The sequence below is a fragment of the Argopecten irradians genome, chromosome 5 (assembly GCF_041381155.1).
Source record: "Argopecten irradians isolate NY chromosome 5, Ai_NY, whole genome shotgun sequence".
Taxonomy (NCBI): domain Eukaryota; kingdom Metazoa; phylum Mollusca; class Bivalvia; order Pectinida; family Pectinidae; genus Argopecten; species Argopecten irradians.
Window position 1 is genome coordinate 14,859,572 of NC_091138.1, and position 16,224 is coordinate 14,875,795.

Below are 16,224 nucleotides of genomic sequence, written 5' to 3' on the forward strand. Positions count from 1 at the left end.
ACTGATGCAAAGTTCTTCATTTTGGGTTCCCGTCAATCCATGTGTATTCCAGTTGATTGTTTAGCGACTATTATGATTCTTGGAATTGACTTCATGCACGAATCTTCAACATTATACTATATTTACCGAATAGCACACAATTAACACCTTTAGATTGGTACACGTCAAGTAAACACTCGGAAAGCTGGCAGACGAAATATTTGCGGATATCCGAAGCGAGTTATAATAGGTGGGTATGGAGAAATAAAATATGTTTGCCGGTGTCCGGAAAGCGACTTTACAAACGTATGACGTCACAGAAGGGACGGTCTACGTTAATTTCAACTATTCTACATTTGTTGAAATAAAACTTGACAAAAGAAGGTGTTGCTCTTTATAATAAGGTAACAAAACCATTGAATTTAGAATAGCCAGTTAACTTTTGTTTAAAGGAAATTCAATAACGTAGATAAATGGGTTCATACCGACACCAATGCCCAGAGCCAGTATTCCACCAGTACTAGTCCCTCCTATCCAATCAAAGCAATCCTTTATAGGAATTCCAGCCTCTTTCTCTATCGCCATCAACACCTGTATCAGTACCAACCCTCGTATCCCTCCTCCATCCAGACAGAGTAACTGTTACACCAATCAAATACATGGAGTGCTGTAGTATTATTTCATTTGAAAATATACATGATCTTGCTCTCTTTTTAAAATATATCCAAATATCATTTATGTAAACTTCATTTGAAAATTATTGATAAAACTGGGATATTTACACTAGTCACCCTATGGACCTGTATTACATGTACTCTCTTAGTATATACAAGTGTTTTTATATTCCCTTTCGTTTTTAAAACCTAATACATGTACATGTAAAATATATATAAAATATATGTACTGGTAAACATACATATTTTAGTGGTTATTATATTTTTTAGTTTTTTTTGTGCAATTCATTTTGCACAAAAAAAATATGGCTACTTTACGCTGACAGAGCATAAATGACATTTATCATTTGAACAATAATTGGTGTTTAATTTTGTATAGATATGCCTCATAAACACAAAAAATAACATAAAATAATTTGTTTCGCCTGTGGTGCATGTGCAATCATTACTTCATTCCATATAAGATATAGTGCCACAGAATTTTTTCAGGATGCAATTAACTATTTTTTCATTTTTTCAACTTTAAGTTAATTTAAAAGCTCAAATTTTTCAATGGTGGTAATGGTGTAAAGTAAGTAACTTTTGTAACTGAAGAAAAATACGAAATCGTCTGCTCCTGTTTTTGATAGTGAAAAAATACAATTTGTCAGCGGTGGAGCATCTTTAAGGTATGGTTATATTTCAATTTCAACAAAATTTGATTTCAATTAAATTAAATTGAAAAGGGATTTAACAACACAGGCAATGCCTGTCAGTTCTCTCCCTCAAGGTTATATCTAATGTATGCTTTAATATATTATTATTAAACTATATGACTACTTGGTCTACTGCTCTATCAAGACACATGTGACAACAGTTTGATATAATCTCACCCTATCACCTGGGGGAATACCAGTGCCTGAGTCAGGTGAATCAAGGCCGAATCCTGCCTCCTCTGCCTTTGTTAGTGTCTCATCAAATGGGAAGGAAGAAAACATTTCATCCAGAATTGCTGAAAATTATTTTGTCACTTAGGTAAGTCTAGATAGTTTTCAACATATTAATTCATATACAATATTCTTTGAGACAAACAAGAGTTGTTTGAGAGCAGCAAAGCTCACCTCTGAAATTTTGCTGATGCAATTCAGGTTCCTTGTATTTACCAGTATAATGATAATATAGCAATGTCATTACACAACTTAACTTTTCAGCCCATTGGGTCTCTTGAAATTCTCAAAATTCAGCATCCCCCCTTTCAATACCCATCACAACAATTATAATTCAAAATCATTGTAGAAATCAACATCTGTTTTGACGGAAAACAGTATTACAAAAAACTTGCACCAAAACCTTAACCTGGCTATTTCGGCCCATTGGGCCTCTTGAAATTTTCAAAATACAGCTTTTGCTCCTTTCAATGATTGTCCACTCCCATAGCAACAATTATAATAATCCGAAATGAGTGTAGAAATCAAAGTAAGTTGTAACAGATAACAGTATTACAACACTTAGACCAAAACCTTAACCTGGGACGCCAACGCCAAAGTGATTCAATAAGCTCCTCTCTTCAAGAGGGGACCTAAAAAATTGTGACAATCTCTTACATAAAGATGAAGACCCATGTGTGATTGCATTGAGTATTAGTATGACACACAGGGATCTGACAATTTATATGTAATTAACTTAAATTACTATTTGCACTGTGTTTTGCATATATATCTGCTATGTACCTGTTTTATCAGCATCCATCATACTTTTCATGGTTTCATCAGGGGTCCCAGCATAGCTTCCCTCATGAAAGCATCCCTTCTGACATCCTTTTACCTCTGCAGAGCAGCGTCCTGCTCCAGACACATGAAGGATGAAAACGATTATGTCCCTGAAGAAGTAAAACATTATCATGTAGAAAAAAAAAAAAAAAAAAAACAATCTATGCCAAAACAATCTCACAAAAAAACAAATTTAATAACAGTTTTATTTTCATTTTTTCTAATTATGCATTTATATTTTCCATTTTTTTTTTTTTTCATTTCTCACTTGTTTTTGCTATTGTTAACTGCTGGCTATGTGTCTTGCAGATTTGGTTCGTGTACATTACGAAGATTGACATCTGGCTCCAAATACCACCAGAGTACGCACCATTCTCAACATCATCGTTCTGCTCAAGGGAAACAAAAAAATTTTTGTATTATCATTACATTCATTATTCAAATTCAATACCATTGATAAATTAATATATTTGAAAAACTCTTTACATATCTCTACATATGTTTCCATTTTTATTTATTTCTTTTCTTTACAACGAAAGCAACCTGTCCTACACTAAAAAATGTTGTTTTCAATGTTTATATAATGATTACTATTAGGCATGTTAGTTGTACAGTGGACCCTTGATAATCCAAATAGCCCAAAAATGCCCCAGTACTGGCAAAGTTTAAGGACTGCCCACCTTATGTTTAAACTTTGTCAAATACGTCAAATACTGATTTCCAAGATATGTCTGTTCAGTTGTGAGTTCTCTTGGGAATATCCTGTGCAGATTACTATGGGATACTACTGTGGGCTCATGAGCTACCCATTTCACATTTTTGTTATTGATGAATCTATCTTGCTATTTGCCATACATTATATTCAATCATAAATGGTCACAAAAAATATGCAAAAGTTTTTTTTCTTTACTAGATAATCGACTCACGCCGCTGCAGACATCGCCAAAATGGTGAGAATTTTGATTCAACTATCCTTTTGTCACTTAGCGAAATACTTCTTTTGCCTTACTATGATTTCATTGTTTTACCAGTTTTTTTTTAGTAATCCACTTCTTTCATAGTAATTCTAAAAACAGTTGATTAATGTATGTTTTCATCGCAACGTTCTTTAACCAGTTGATAAGGTAAGTGGTTATGGTACTAGAGATATGTATTAATGTAGAGGGGACGCTTGCAATATGTTATGACGGAGTATGTATCAGGAGCTCAAACGTTAACTTACCTTTGTATATATTGTATGCAATTGTCAAAATGCTGCATAACAAATACATTATGTAGTGCTATACTTATGAAGAAATAATGTTTTAACTAAGAAGAATAATGTGCCACTGTTACTGTACCTTGTTATTTGCATTTATGAAAATTCATACTTGCTAAAATAAAATTCACTTTTGCATGTGTTGCTTAAGCAAAACGGAATAGTTGGGGGGGGAGTGCTGAGCCCAGGCTACTCGGATATGTCGCCTGATCTAAAAACTTACCCTAACAGCAAGGTGTTAGCGGTGTGTCCCCTTTCTGGTCCCGGGGATCCTGGCGTTCAGAGCCGTAACACGAATCAACACCATTCTCACAATCAAACCTCTTCTCCTGCTGCATGAATGTGTTAATGGTGGTGTTGTACGGTGTTGCTCCCAACATTCAGAGTCCACAATTTCTCTTACATAGCAGCTCCATCATCTGAATATTTAAAGCATTCAACTGATACAATCGAGATACATTTTTCTTTCATTTCTGTACCTATAATTTGGATCAAAACATGGTTAAAATTGCACTAACCAGAACTTTATTAGAGAAATAGTGGTCTTTTTCTAAACCTAGAACTTTTGTTTCCTGTATTAGTCTTATGTAAATTAGATCGGTTTTTGTAATACTCAAGTCATTTAAGGCTGTGTCAGGTTTACATAGTGGAGGATAAACCGGAGAATCCTAAGGAAAACCACCAACAAGTCAGCATGTTCCTATTACCTGGCAAGTGCCCAATATGGGATGAAAACTTGCAACCCAAGGTGGAAGACTTGTGGTAATATATATGTCGATACAACTTAACCATTCGGCCACAGCAGCCCATAGTGTTTTTCGATAATCTGAAAATTGTTATCTACATATTCATTCAAGTATACCTTATCAGTTCGGAGCCCCAGTGGAATCGAAGTGTTCCTCCATTTTTGTTGTCCTTTTTAAGCTTGCCAAGTCTGGATATAATTCTCTTTAGGGAGGATCTGCTTAACACAACGATAGAACAAGAGAATAAACCAGCTCAATAGTGCTCCATTTTAGCATCATCTTTCTGGTAAAACACAGCTTGTAACATACCATACAGTCTGTATTTGGCAAAAAGGTATATATAATGTGGTTTTTTGGTTGTTTGTTTTTTTTAATTTTTGATTACAAATTTTAGGCTAAACATTCTTTTATCTCTCTGAGCATCTTTATGATGTGGGACGCGGTTAGAACACTTTTTTAAAACATGAAAATTACTTAAGACTTTATGTACATCTGAATTTTCCAGCGAATACAAATGGATGTGACTATAACGAAAACCCAACTTTTCTCCACCCCATACTTCCCCACGATATCCTGTGGTTGCTAAGTGAAAAGATAAACTCTATCTTACACAGGGGAGTGTAAGAAAGCTCACAAGCGCTAGACAATTATACATGATGTCCATTCAATACCATGCTGCGTTAACCGCAACTTGCATTTGTTGATGACACCTTTTTGACGCATAACGACGTTCCTCACATGATTATGACAAGAGGCCCATGGCCTTAACGTTCACCTGAGTTCAGGTACAGAATGAAAAAAAGACATGCATATAAACACTATATATTTGCCCATCAGGCCCTTGAAGTCAGTTAGTGATTTGATAAATTTGACTTTTTAATCTATGACGATTATTTGGTTCATCAAATCTGTGAATTCAACAGAAAGATTTTTGAAATGTTATCCATTTTGACCCCACCCCTCTGGCCCCTGGGGGTTGGTCAGAACCAATATGGATATGATGTTAAAATACTATCTCAGGTTAATAATTCTAACCCAGATTGACTAATTTCCTATAAAAACTAAGCAAATAATGTTCCCAAATGTGTTTTTCCTATATAAACTAGAGTAAATTTGACCCCCTCCCCAGGGAAAATTTGAAATTCCAGGGCAAATGAAATTCACAAATTTTTGTAAAGGGCCCTAAGACCTTCCAATCTATCAAGAGTATCTGGTTTCCATCAATTGTTTTTCTCAATGCAAACCTGCGCACGCAGCCGCTGTGAATTTAAAAAGAAGACTTTTTGAAATTACCATGTTTTTGACCCCTTTTGCCTCCGCTCCTCTGGCCACTGGGAGTCGGCCATGACCAATATCATATGGATATGATATTAAAATGCTATTTCAGGCTAATAATTCTAACCCAGTTTGACTATTTTCCTATGAAAAATAGGCAAATAGTGTTCATAAATGTGTTTTTCCTATATAAACTAAAGTAAACTTGACCCCCTCCCTAGGGGAAAACATGAGACCCCAGGGTCATATAATTCACAATTTTTGTAAAGGACTTTAAGACCTTTCCATCTATGCAGAGTATTTGATTCTACCATTTAAAGAATTTCAGAAGAATTTTTTGAAGTTTTTTTAGCAAGCCTATTTGACCTGTTTTGGCCTCATCCCCTAAGGCCCCTGGGGATCACAGTGTTCTCTCCCTCGATTTTTTCCACTGCGCAATGGTAATTTTTTTCTCCGTTGCAAACTGAGCGGCGCAGCGCAAATAATTTTTTTTTTGTGCCGCAATTTAATTTTAAAGCTTAGTGTTATAATAAAAATTAAAATAACAAAAAATATGAATTTTATCTCACTGTCAAAAACACATTGTACACAAAGATTAATTGCGATTTAAAAATTAGTAGAATTATTTAAATTTTTAAAATAAATGTGTTATCTATTTAAAGTCACAGTGTTTCTAATAAAAAAATTATGTTCACCAGTTTTTAAAACAATTAATATGGCTAAACATAACTGTACAAGTTCTAAATGGAAAACAAAAATGGGCCCAATCCCAATAGATATTATAAATTACAAGACATTCCAATTTTTTCTACTAATTGTCAGGTTTCAGGGGAATTTATGATAAATACAGTACCTAACACTTAGTAATGGCGGCCATTGGTTGCAAATGATGTGGCATTTGAGCCGAAATCCTATTTTGATTAAAAAAACGTGATTAAATCAAAATTTCCACGTCAAAACCTAATTAAGTGGCCTGGGGGGGTGAACACATGGATCAGTCATAGAAATTTTAATAAGATTCAATGTCTGTTGACATAGGGATAATTATTCTGACTACAATTGACTAATTTCCTATTACAAATGACTGATAATGCTCAAAAATGTGTTTTTTCCTATATCTGTTAATTATAGTAAACTTGACCCCCCCCCCCAGGGAAGCCTGAGACCCAAGGGTCATACAATTCACAATTTTCATAAAACACCTTAAAGACCTATCCATCTAGTGAAGAGTTTTGTTCTACATCATTTCCAGTTTATTAAGAAGAAGATTTTTTTTAAGTTTTAGCCTATTTGCCCCTTTTGGCCCCCCCCTGAGGGGGTTGACCATTAACCAATATAGTTATGATGTAAAATGTTATTTCAGGCTAATAATTCTACACAAGTCTGACTCATTTCTATGAAAATTGAGCAAAAAATGCTTAAAATGTTATATAAACTAAAGTAAACTTGTTTCCCCTCCCCAGGGGGAAACGTGATGACCCCAGGGTCATATAATTCACACTTTTACATAAAAAACCTCAAGACCTGTCCATTTATGAAGAGTATGTGATTCTACCATTTCCAGAATTTCAGAAGAAAAATATTTGTGAAATTTTTGCCTATTTGACCCCTTTTGGATCCCGCCCCTAAGGGCCTCCTCTTTTGTTGGTGGTCTTGATCCTCCATGGAAAAATTGGTTAATAGGATTCAATGGCCATCTCATACTGATAATTCTGACAATATTTGACTCATTTCCTATTACAAATGATCAAATAATACTCAAAAATGTGTTTTCCCTATATAAACTATAGTAAACTTAACCCCCTCCCCAGGGGGAAACCTGAGACCCCCAGGGTCATATAATTTACAATTTTTGTAAAGGACCTTGAGACCTTTCTATCTATGAAGAGTATTTAATTCCATCGCATCTTTGAGTGGAGAAGAAGATTTTTGAAATTTTAGTCAATTTTACCCCTTTTAGTCCCTCCCATAGCTCCCTGGGGGGTGGGGACCATATAATTCACAATTTTGATTGGCCTTATGCCTTAGAAGGTTTGTGCAAAATTTCATTGAAATTGCTTCAGCAGTTTTGGAGAAGGAGTCGAAAATGTAAATTGTTTACGGACATACGACGGACGATGCATGACGACGGACAAAAGACGATTAAAATAGGTCACTTGAGACTTCGTCTCAGGTGACCTAATAAAAGCTGGAAAGCAAATATAATTTCATATTTTTTCTAATAAGTATGGGAGAAAAAGAATGAAACATGGGGCTGTCAAGTGGTCAGAGATATCTCAACCCTCGTGAAAGATATTGGCCATCAACCCTCGGCAAGCCTCGGGTTGACCAGCCAAAATCTTTCACTCGGGTTGAGATATCCCTGTCCACCTGACAGGCCCATCTATTAAGGATTATATAACAATACAGCATTAGTAAATCAAGCATCAATATTTACCATTCCATCATACATTATAGTACCTGATATATCCTCCCTTGACAGCTAAATGAATTGGAAAGCTGTCTGCGGAGGATATAAATGGATTGGCTCCCGCTTGTATCAGTTCCTCTACTGCTTCCACCATCCCTCTCTCACAGGCCACACTCAGGCAGGTCTGGCCTTTATGGTTCATCCAGTCCATCACCTTCTTCGCATCACACTCTAGTCAACACCTGGAATATATCACATACATTATTTTTATAACAATAAATATTATCAATAGAATTCAGCTCTGACCCCAAAACAGTGCAAGACTCATAGCTCCCTCATGGAGTTGATAAAGGATACATAATAACTAACTACTCTCTTACATTAAACATCTGTTTATGCCCTTTCAGACTAAATCAATGAACCTACAGAACAGTAAAGGTTTGACAACATGAGACTATAACATTGCAGTACAGATAAAGGACACATAAACGAGACTATAACATACAGTACAGATAAAGGACACATACACTGACTATAACATACAGTACAGATAAAGGACAACACTGACTTAACATACAGTACAGATAAAGACACACTTATAAACTGACTATAACATACAGTACAGATAAAGGACACATACGACTGACTATAACAATACAGTACAGATAAAGGACACGCTACAACTGACTATAACATACAGTACAGATAAAGGACACATGCCGGACTAGTACATAACAGTCCAGATAAAGGGACACATAAACTAACTCAAAGGAACATACAGTACAGATAAAGGACACCTACACATGACTATAACATACAGTACAGATAAAGGACACCTACACTGACTATAACATACAGTACAGATAAAGGACACATACACTGACTATAACATACAGTACAGATAAAGGACACAATAAACTGACTATAACATACAGTACAGATAAAGGACACATAAACTGACTATAACATACAGTACAGATAAAGGACACATACACTGACTATAACATACAGTACAGATAAAGGACACATACACTGACTATAACATACAGTACAGATAAAGGACACATACACTGACTATAACATACAGTACAGATAAAGGACACATACACTGACTATAAACAGTACAGATACAGGATGGAAAGGACACAGTACACTGACTTAACATACAGTTCCTCACTGATAAAGGACACATACACTGACTATAACATACAGTACAGATAAAGGACACATACACTGACTATAACATACAGTACAGATAAAGGACACATACACTGACTATAACATACAGTACAGATAAAGGACACATAAACTGACTATAACAAAGCATGTACAACAGATAAAGGACACATGACAACTGACTATAACATACAGTACAGATAAAGACACATACACTGACTATAACATACAGTACAGATAAAGGACACATACACTGACTATAACATACAGTATCAGATAAAGGACACCTTAAACTGACTATAACATACAGTACAGATAAAGGACACATAAACTGACTATAACATACAGTACAGATAAAGGGACACATACACTGACTATAACATACAGTACAGATAAAGGACACCATACACTGACTATAACATACAGTACAGATAAAGGACACCTACACTGACTATAACATACAGTACAGATAAAGGACACATACACTGACTATAACATACAGTACAGATAAAGGACACATGCCCTGACTATAACATACAGTACAGATAAAGTACACATACACTGACTATAACATACAGTACAGATAAAGGACACCTACACTGACTATAACATACAGTACAGATAAAATACACCTACACTGACTATAACATACAGTACAGATAAAGGACACATACACTGACTATAACATACAGTACAGATAAAGTACACATACACTGACTATAACATACAGTACAGATAAAGTACACATATGCTGACTATAACATACAGTACAGAAAAAGGACACCTACACTGACTATAGCAGACAGTCTGTAAAGATAAGGATAATTTGATCATTCTAATGAGTACAGATTAGAGGATAGTTACTGGTATGGTCTTGGGGTCAGCTTGGACAGCGTAGTGATACACAGTGTCTCCATTCAGATCCTGAGCCTCCATGGAAGCACCACAAGCTTGTAACTCCTGGACACACTGAAGTTGTCTCCCCATAATGGCTGCCATCATCGGGGTGGTGCTCGTTGCTGTACATTGACTGTTTATGAGACTGAAAAATTTAAAAGGAAGTTATATTTTCTGTATACCCACTATATAAGCTGATGATACACCTGAACAAGGCTATAAAGAACAAACTTATCAACCCCATTCAGTGCAATTTAATATTATATAATTGACCTCTGTACAAAGGTCACCTGTCATATTTTATATGTAGGGCATTGTGCTAATGCCTAATTGATGTCCTTTATAGACAGGTCCTGACTGTAAACTTGAACAAGATAAAGTTGATTGTTTACATCATTTTTGTACCAATTTGTTACATTAATTCTGTACAAGACTATGGCTATACCACATGCACAATAATGGAATACAACATACATGAACGAAACAATACTGTCGGGATTCTCAATGATGTCAAGTCTATATGGTATACAAATCTGTAAATTATTTTTTCATCCTTTCCATGTCAGTCACTAACCTCTTGATGTCTGTGAATTTGAAGCATTCGAAACAATCCCACAACAGCAGCAACATGCGCTGTTGTCCACGTCTGTCAGATGATCCCGCATGAAACAATCACATACTTTCTTCTGCATAACCTTTTTCCATTGGCCATAGAACTACATTGCAGTATTTGTATAGGAGCATTCTCAGTTTTGGAGTAAAGACACGTCTGAACAAGCGCCATATGCTTCCCCCCCACATTGGTCAGATTCCGATTACACTAACAAAAATCAATTTAAGTGGAGTTTCTTTATGCGATATTTTATAAATAACCTGAAGGATACTTGAGAGTGGCTGATCTACCTATTTCGCCAGGGTCCTCAAGTTAACCCCAATTCGTACGTATTCATTTCCCAACAGGAATGTTGTCTCTAGGCTCAAGTTCATCACCGGAACAAATCTTATAAAAGGAGCATCAATCTCCATCACATCAATCGTAAACATATCAGTTGTCAATGGGACAAGACGTGATTTGGAGTGTAATCAAGTACATGTATTGCTGTATAAGTATATTGATATCTTTGCCGTATCAAATTGCTTTGATTTTAATCCCATTAATAATATAAACTGAGTGCAATGAAGATACACAGTCTGGTGAGTAGATACATAAATTATACTAAATTGATTGAGTATCATCTTGCTTCTAAAAGTGCATTCAATAATAAACTAATTATGAAATACTGCAAAATGGAAGAACAGAATTATACCATGATGGTCACCAATTAGTTTTCTAATTACATGTTACCCATCTATTGGATTCTCACAGAATATAATTATGATCAGAGGGCCCTGGTCACCCCTTTATCATTTAGATGCAATTGATGGTATCCAACTTATTTATTCTTAACAAAAGGATTATTCATAATCATGGACTCATTTGATATCATTGCTTGCATAATGAGGAAAACTTCATTACATAATATGTTGAATCCTCTAATTACATATGACTAAACAAGAAATAATGACAATGGTTTTACACGAAGTTTTACTGCAACGGCATTTTAACTACACATCATATTTGGAAAGAAAACCGGCAACAGGCTTTACTTCTCTGAAGATTCTTGCGCTGCATACACTCTCTGCCCTTCACGTACACTACGAGACCACATCACAGAACTTGCGCGCACTCTAACGAACAGTCTGTCATTAGCCATCGTTAGTATCCTTATCGTCAACACTAGGGATACCGAGAATAAATCAAGTTAGGACAGTAGGTATAACGGTAATTTCGACAACATTGTATAAACAATTATCATGAATATCCAGTAACATTTTATCTGTAAGATTTCTCACTTTTTCAGAAGATTATCGGTGAAATACATTCATCATAGAGAGATGTACAATAGAAAATCTTTAAAAACGTGCTGAAAAAACAAATATGGAATTACATGTACCAAGTAGTCTATTTTCCTGACAAAGTCATAAAAGGCTGAAATTAAATCAGCCAATTGGCTGAAGATTTTTATCCCTGCATATCGTATATTCAGACCCAATTTCAAAAGCTATCCCTATCACTCTAAGCCTAAGCCCCCTACACCCCTATCTTGAGGCATTGAATTTAACTATATAATTGAATGAAATGCAGACTGAAAGTATTGAAAAACTGGGTATGTTTTCCTCTATTTTGATTTCTTTTGGTGCAGTCATTGAATGTTTTAGCTTACTTCCATCAAGTAATCAATCATTAATGAAAGACTAGTTCAACATAGGTTTCTATTAAAGCCGCCCCAGGGGGAGTTTTATTGTTGAGTTAATACATGGCATACATACATGTATTTAGCCCAAAATTCAAATTTTTAGGCATTGATCATTCCATTGCTAACATGTGTAATATCAATTAAATGCAACTAGATGAGAATTATATTGTATAATTTTTGGCATGTACCACTAATATAAACGATGGGTCTTAAATAACCTTACATTTGTGATTGTTTGTCACCAGCGTGCACGTGCTACTCTAGTCATTAATAAAACATCAACACATTGATACTTTATATGTAAGAAGGCTGGGCTCCTAAACGCTACGCTGATGAACACTACTACCCGGCATTGTCTTCAGCATTACTTTAACGATGTACAATACATACTTTATAAAGAGGCTGATGAAAACTTACCCCCGGCCATGATATCATTCAGGCCTTAGATTAATCGATGTACAAAACGGAAGCGTATAAAGAGGCTGATGAATCTTTACCCCGGTCATGGGTCGTGCAGTCCTTAATTAACGATGTACAATACATACTTTAAAGAGGCTGAATGAAACTTACCCAGAATGGTCTTCAACGTTAATTAACGATGCTCCAAAGACAAACTTTAACACACCGTGAGGCTGAAGAAAACTTATTACCAGCATGGTCTTCAGCCTTTAAATCAATGATGTATCAAAACGAAACTTTAAAGAGGCTGATAGAAACTTTAGCCCGGCATGGACTTCCAGCCTTAATTAATGATGTACCAAACCTCACTTATATAAAGAGGCTGATGTGAAACTTACCCGGCACATGGTCTTCAGCCCTTAATTAATGATGTAACAGAAATGGTACCCCCTTTTAAAGCAGGCTGATGAAACTTACCCGGGCGTGGTCTTTCAGCCTTAATTAACGATGTAGCAATACATGTACAAACTTTAAAGAGGCAGGATGAAACTTTACCCGTTCATGGTCTTCCCCCAAGCCTAAATTAATGATGAACAGAAACATACCTTGAACAAAAGAGAGCTGATGAAACTTACCTGGCATGGGTCTTGCAGCCTTAATTAATGATGTACAAAACGTACTTTAAAGAGGCTGATGAAACTTACCCAGAATTGGTCTTCAGCGTTAAATTAAATATTGTAACAAAACAAACTTATTCAATAAGGCTTGATTGGAATCTTACACGGCACCATGGTCTTCAGGGCACCTTCTAACAATGATGTACAAAACGTACTTTAAAAGAGCGCTGATGGTAACTTACCCCGGCATGGTCCTTCAGCACCTTTATATTAATGGATCATACAAAACGTACTTTAAATAGGCTGATTAAATCTTTTACCCGGCATGAGATCTTCATGCTTTAATTAATGATGTACAAAAACGTACTTTAGAATCTGATAGCTGGATGAAAATTACCAACCCGCATGCGTCTTCAGCTTTAATAAATGATGACAGTCCAAAACCTACTTTAACGGAGGCTGATGAAAACTCTACCCTGGCAATGGTCCTTGCATTCCTTAATTAATGGAATGGTACAAAACATATTTTAAAGATGGAACAAGTGAAACTTACCCAGCATAATTCTTACAGCTTAAATCTTAACGCCTAATGGTAACAACAAGTACTATTAAAAGTAGGCTGAAGGAATCTTTCCCGGCACGAGTCGTTCTAGCCTAAACTAAAGACCTACAATACGGACTTTAACGAGGCAGATGAAATTGAACCGTAGAATAGTCTACACCTTAATTTCATGGAGTACAACATTATAACTTAAAAGAAGGCTGATGAAATCTGAACTACCATTGGTCCTTCGCGCTGGGTAGGCAGATAAGGCGGAGGGGGGGGGGGGGGGGGGGTGGGGGGTCGGGGTACTGGGGGTGGGGGGGAGGGGGGAGGGGGGGGTCATGGTTAGGAGGAGGGACGCGAGAAATGGTCTTCACAGCTATAATTAATGATGTAAAAACGTACAATCTTATAAAGAGGCTGAAGAAACTTACCCGCACGTGTCCTTCAGCTCTTAATAAATGAATGTACAAATACGTACTTTAAAGAGGCTGATGAAACTTACCCGGACATGGACTCTCTGCATTACTTCTAAGATGATGTATCTCAATCCGCGTACTTAAAGAGGCTTAATGACAACTTACCCCGGCATGGTCCTTCAACCTAAAATAACAATGTACACTATGTAACTTTAAAGAGGCTGAAGGAACTTACCCGGCGTGTCTCTACAGCCTAATTCAAGACATGGTACAATAACATACTTTGAAGAAGCTGATGAAACATCTACCCGAGCGTAGTACTATCAGAACCTTATACATTCAATGAGTATGTGACCAAAACGTGTACTTTAAAGAGGACTGAATGGAAACTTCACCCGGCATTGGTCTATCAGCCGATAAATTAATAATGTACTACACTTACGTTTAAGAGGCTAGATGACACTTACCTGGCATGTACGCTTCAGCCATAATTATGATGTACATTACGACACTTTAAAGCGCTGAATGAAACTTACCCGGCATGGTCCTTCAATGCATAATAAATGGATGTACTAAACGAACTTACAAAAAAGCCTGATGAAACTTACTACCTGGGCCTGGTTCTTACCAAGCTGATCTAAAAGTCTATGATGTCTACACTAACCTACTTTAAAAGAGGTCTGATGAAAACGTAACCGGCAAATATGTCTTCAGCCTTAATTAATGATGTACAAAAACATACTTTAAAAGAGGCTGATGAAACCTTACGCCGGCATAGACTCTTCAGCCTTAATTAATGATGTACAAAACCGAGCCTTTAAAGAGGCTATCTTGAAACTTACACGCGGCGTGTCCCTTCAGGCTCTAAATTACACGATGTAACAATACGAATTTTTAATAGACGAATGAATCTTTTACCCGTCATGGTCTTCAGCCTTAAATTACATAAAGTACAAAACGTACATTATAAGAGAGGCTGAAGGAACTTGTCCCGGCGATGGTCTTCAGCGCTTAATTAATGAAGTATACAATACGTACTATTAAAGAGGCTGATGAAACTTATCCGGCATGGTCTTCAGCTTTAATTAATGATGTACAAAATGAACTATAAATAGGCTGATGAGAACTTACCCGTCTTAGTCCTTCAGCCTTAATTTAATGAGGTTACAAAAAGTAGTGCTTTATAGAGTGCTGATGAAAACTTACCTGGCGCTGGTTTACATCTTTAATTAAATGATGTCACAAAAAAACAAACTTACATTTACAGAGGCCTGATGTAAACTTACCCTGCATGGAGTCCCTTTCAGCCTTAATTAATGATGTACAAAACAAACTTTAAAGAGGCTGATGAAACTTACCCGGCATGGGGTCATCAGCATTAAGTTAATGATTGTAACAAATCCGTAACTTTAAATATGCTGATAAAAACTTACCCTGGCAAATGGGGTCTATCAGCCTTAATTCAAAGATGTACAATACGTACTTTAAAGAGGCCTGATGAAAAAACTTACCCCGGCATGGGACAATCAGCCTTAAATAATACATGTACTAAACGGTACTTTAAATAGTGGCTGAATTAAACTTAACCCGGCATGGTTCTTCCACCTAATTAATGATTGTAACAAGTAACATAATTTGAAAGAGGCTTGGTGAAACTATACCCCCAGCATGGTCCCTTCAGCTTTAATATAACGATGTACAAAAAAAAAAAAAAACGTTTCTTTAAAGAAGGCTGAAGAAACTTGCCCGCCGTGAGTTCCTTAAGCCTTAATTCAAAGAAGTACA

At 36.1% G+C, this 16,224-nt stretch overlaps 2 protein-coding genes across 2 annotated transcripts in view; both read right to left on the minus strand.

Moving 5' to 3' along the window:
* The window catches only part of LOC138324283 (85/88 kDa calcium-independent phospholipase A2-like), a 52,909-nt gene that overhangs the window by 10,754 nt on the left and 25,931 nt on the right, over window positions 1-16,224 (minus strand). The window contains 3 exon segments of the mRNA XM_069269362.1: window positions 465-618; window positions 1,526-1,644; window positions 2,363-2,511. Coding sequence (XP_069125463.1) covers window positions 465-618; window positions 1,526-1,644; window positions 2,363-2,511 — 422 coding nt within the window.
* On the minus strand, window positions 8,147-10,806 carry LOC138324509 (85/88 kDa calcium-independent phospholipase A2-like). Its single transcript, XM_069269568.1, has 3 exons — window positions 10,738-10,806; window positions 10,131-10,308; window positions 8,147-8,332 (listed from the first exon to the last, which is right to left on the minus strand). Exons 1-3 carry the CDS (start codon window positions 10,791-10,793, stop codon window positions 8,315-8,317), a joined length of 252 nt encoding a protein of 83 aa, XP_069125669.1. The 5' UTR covers window positions 10,794-10,806; the 3' UTR covers window positions 8,147-8,314.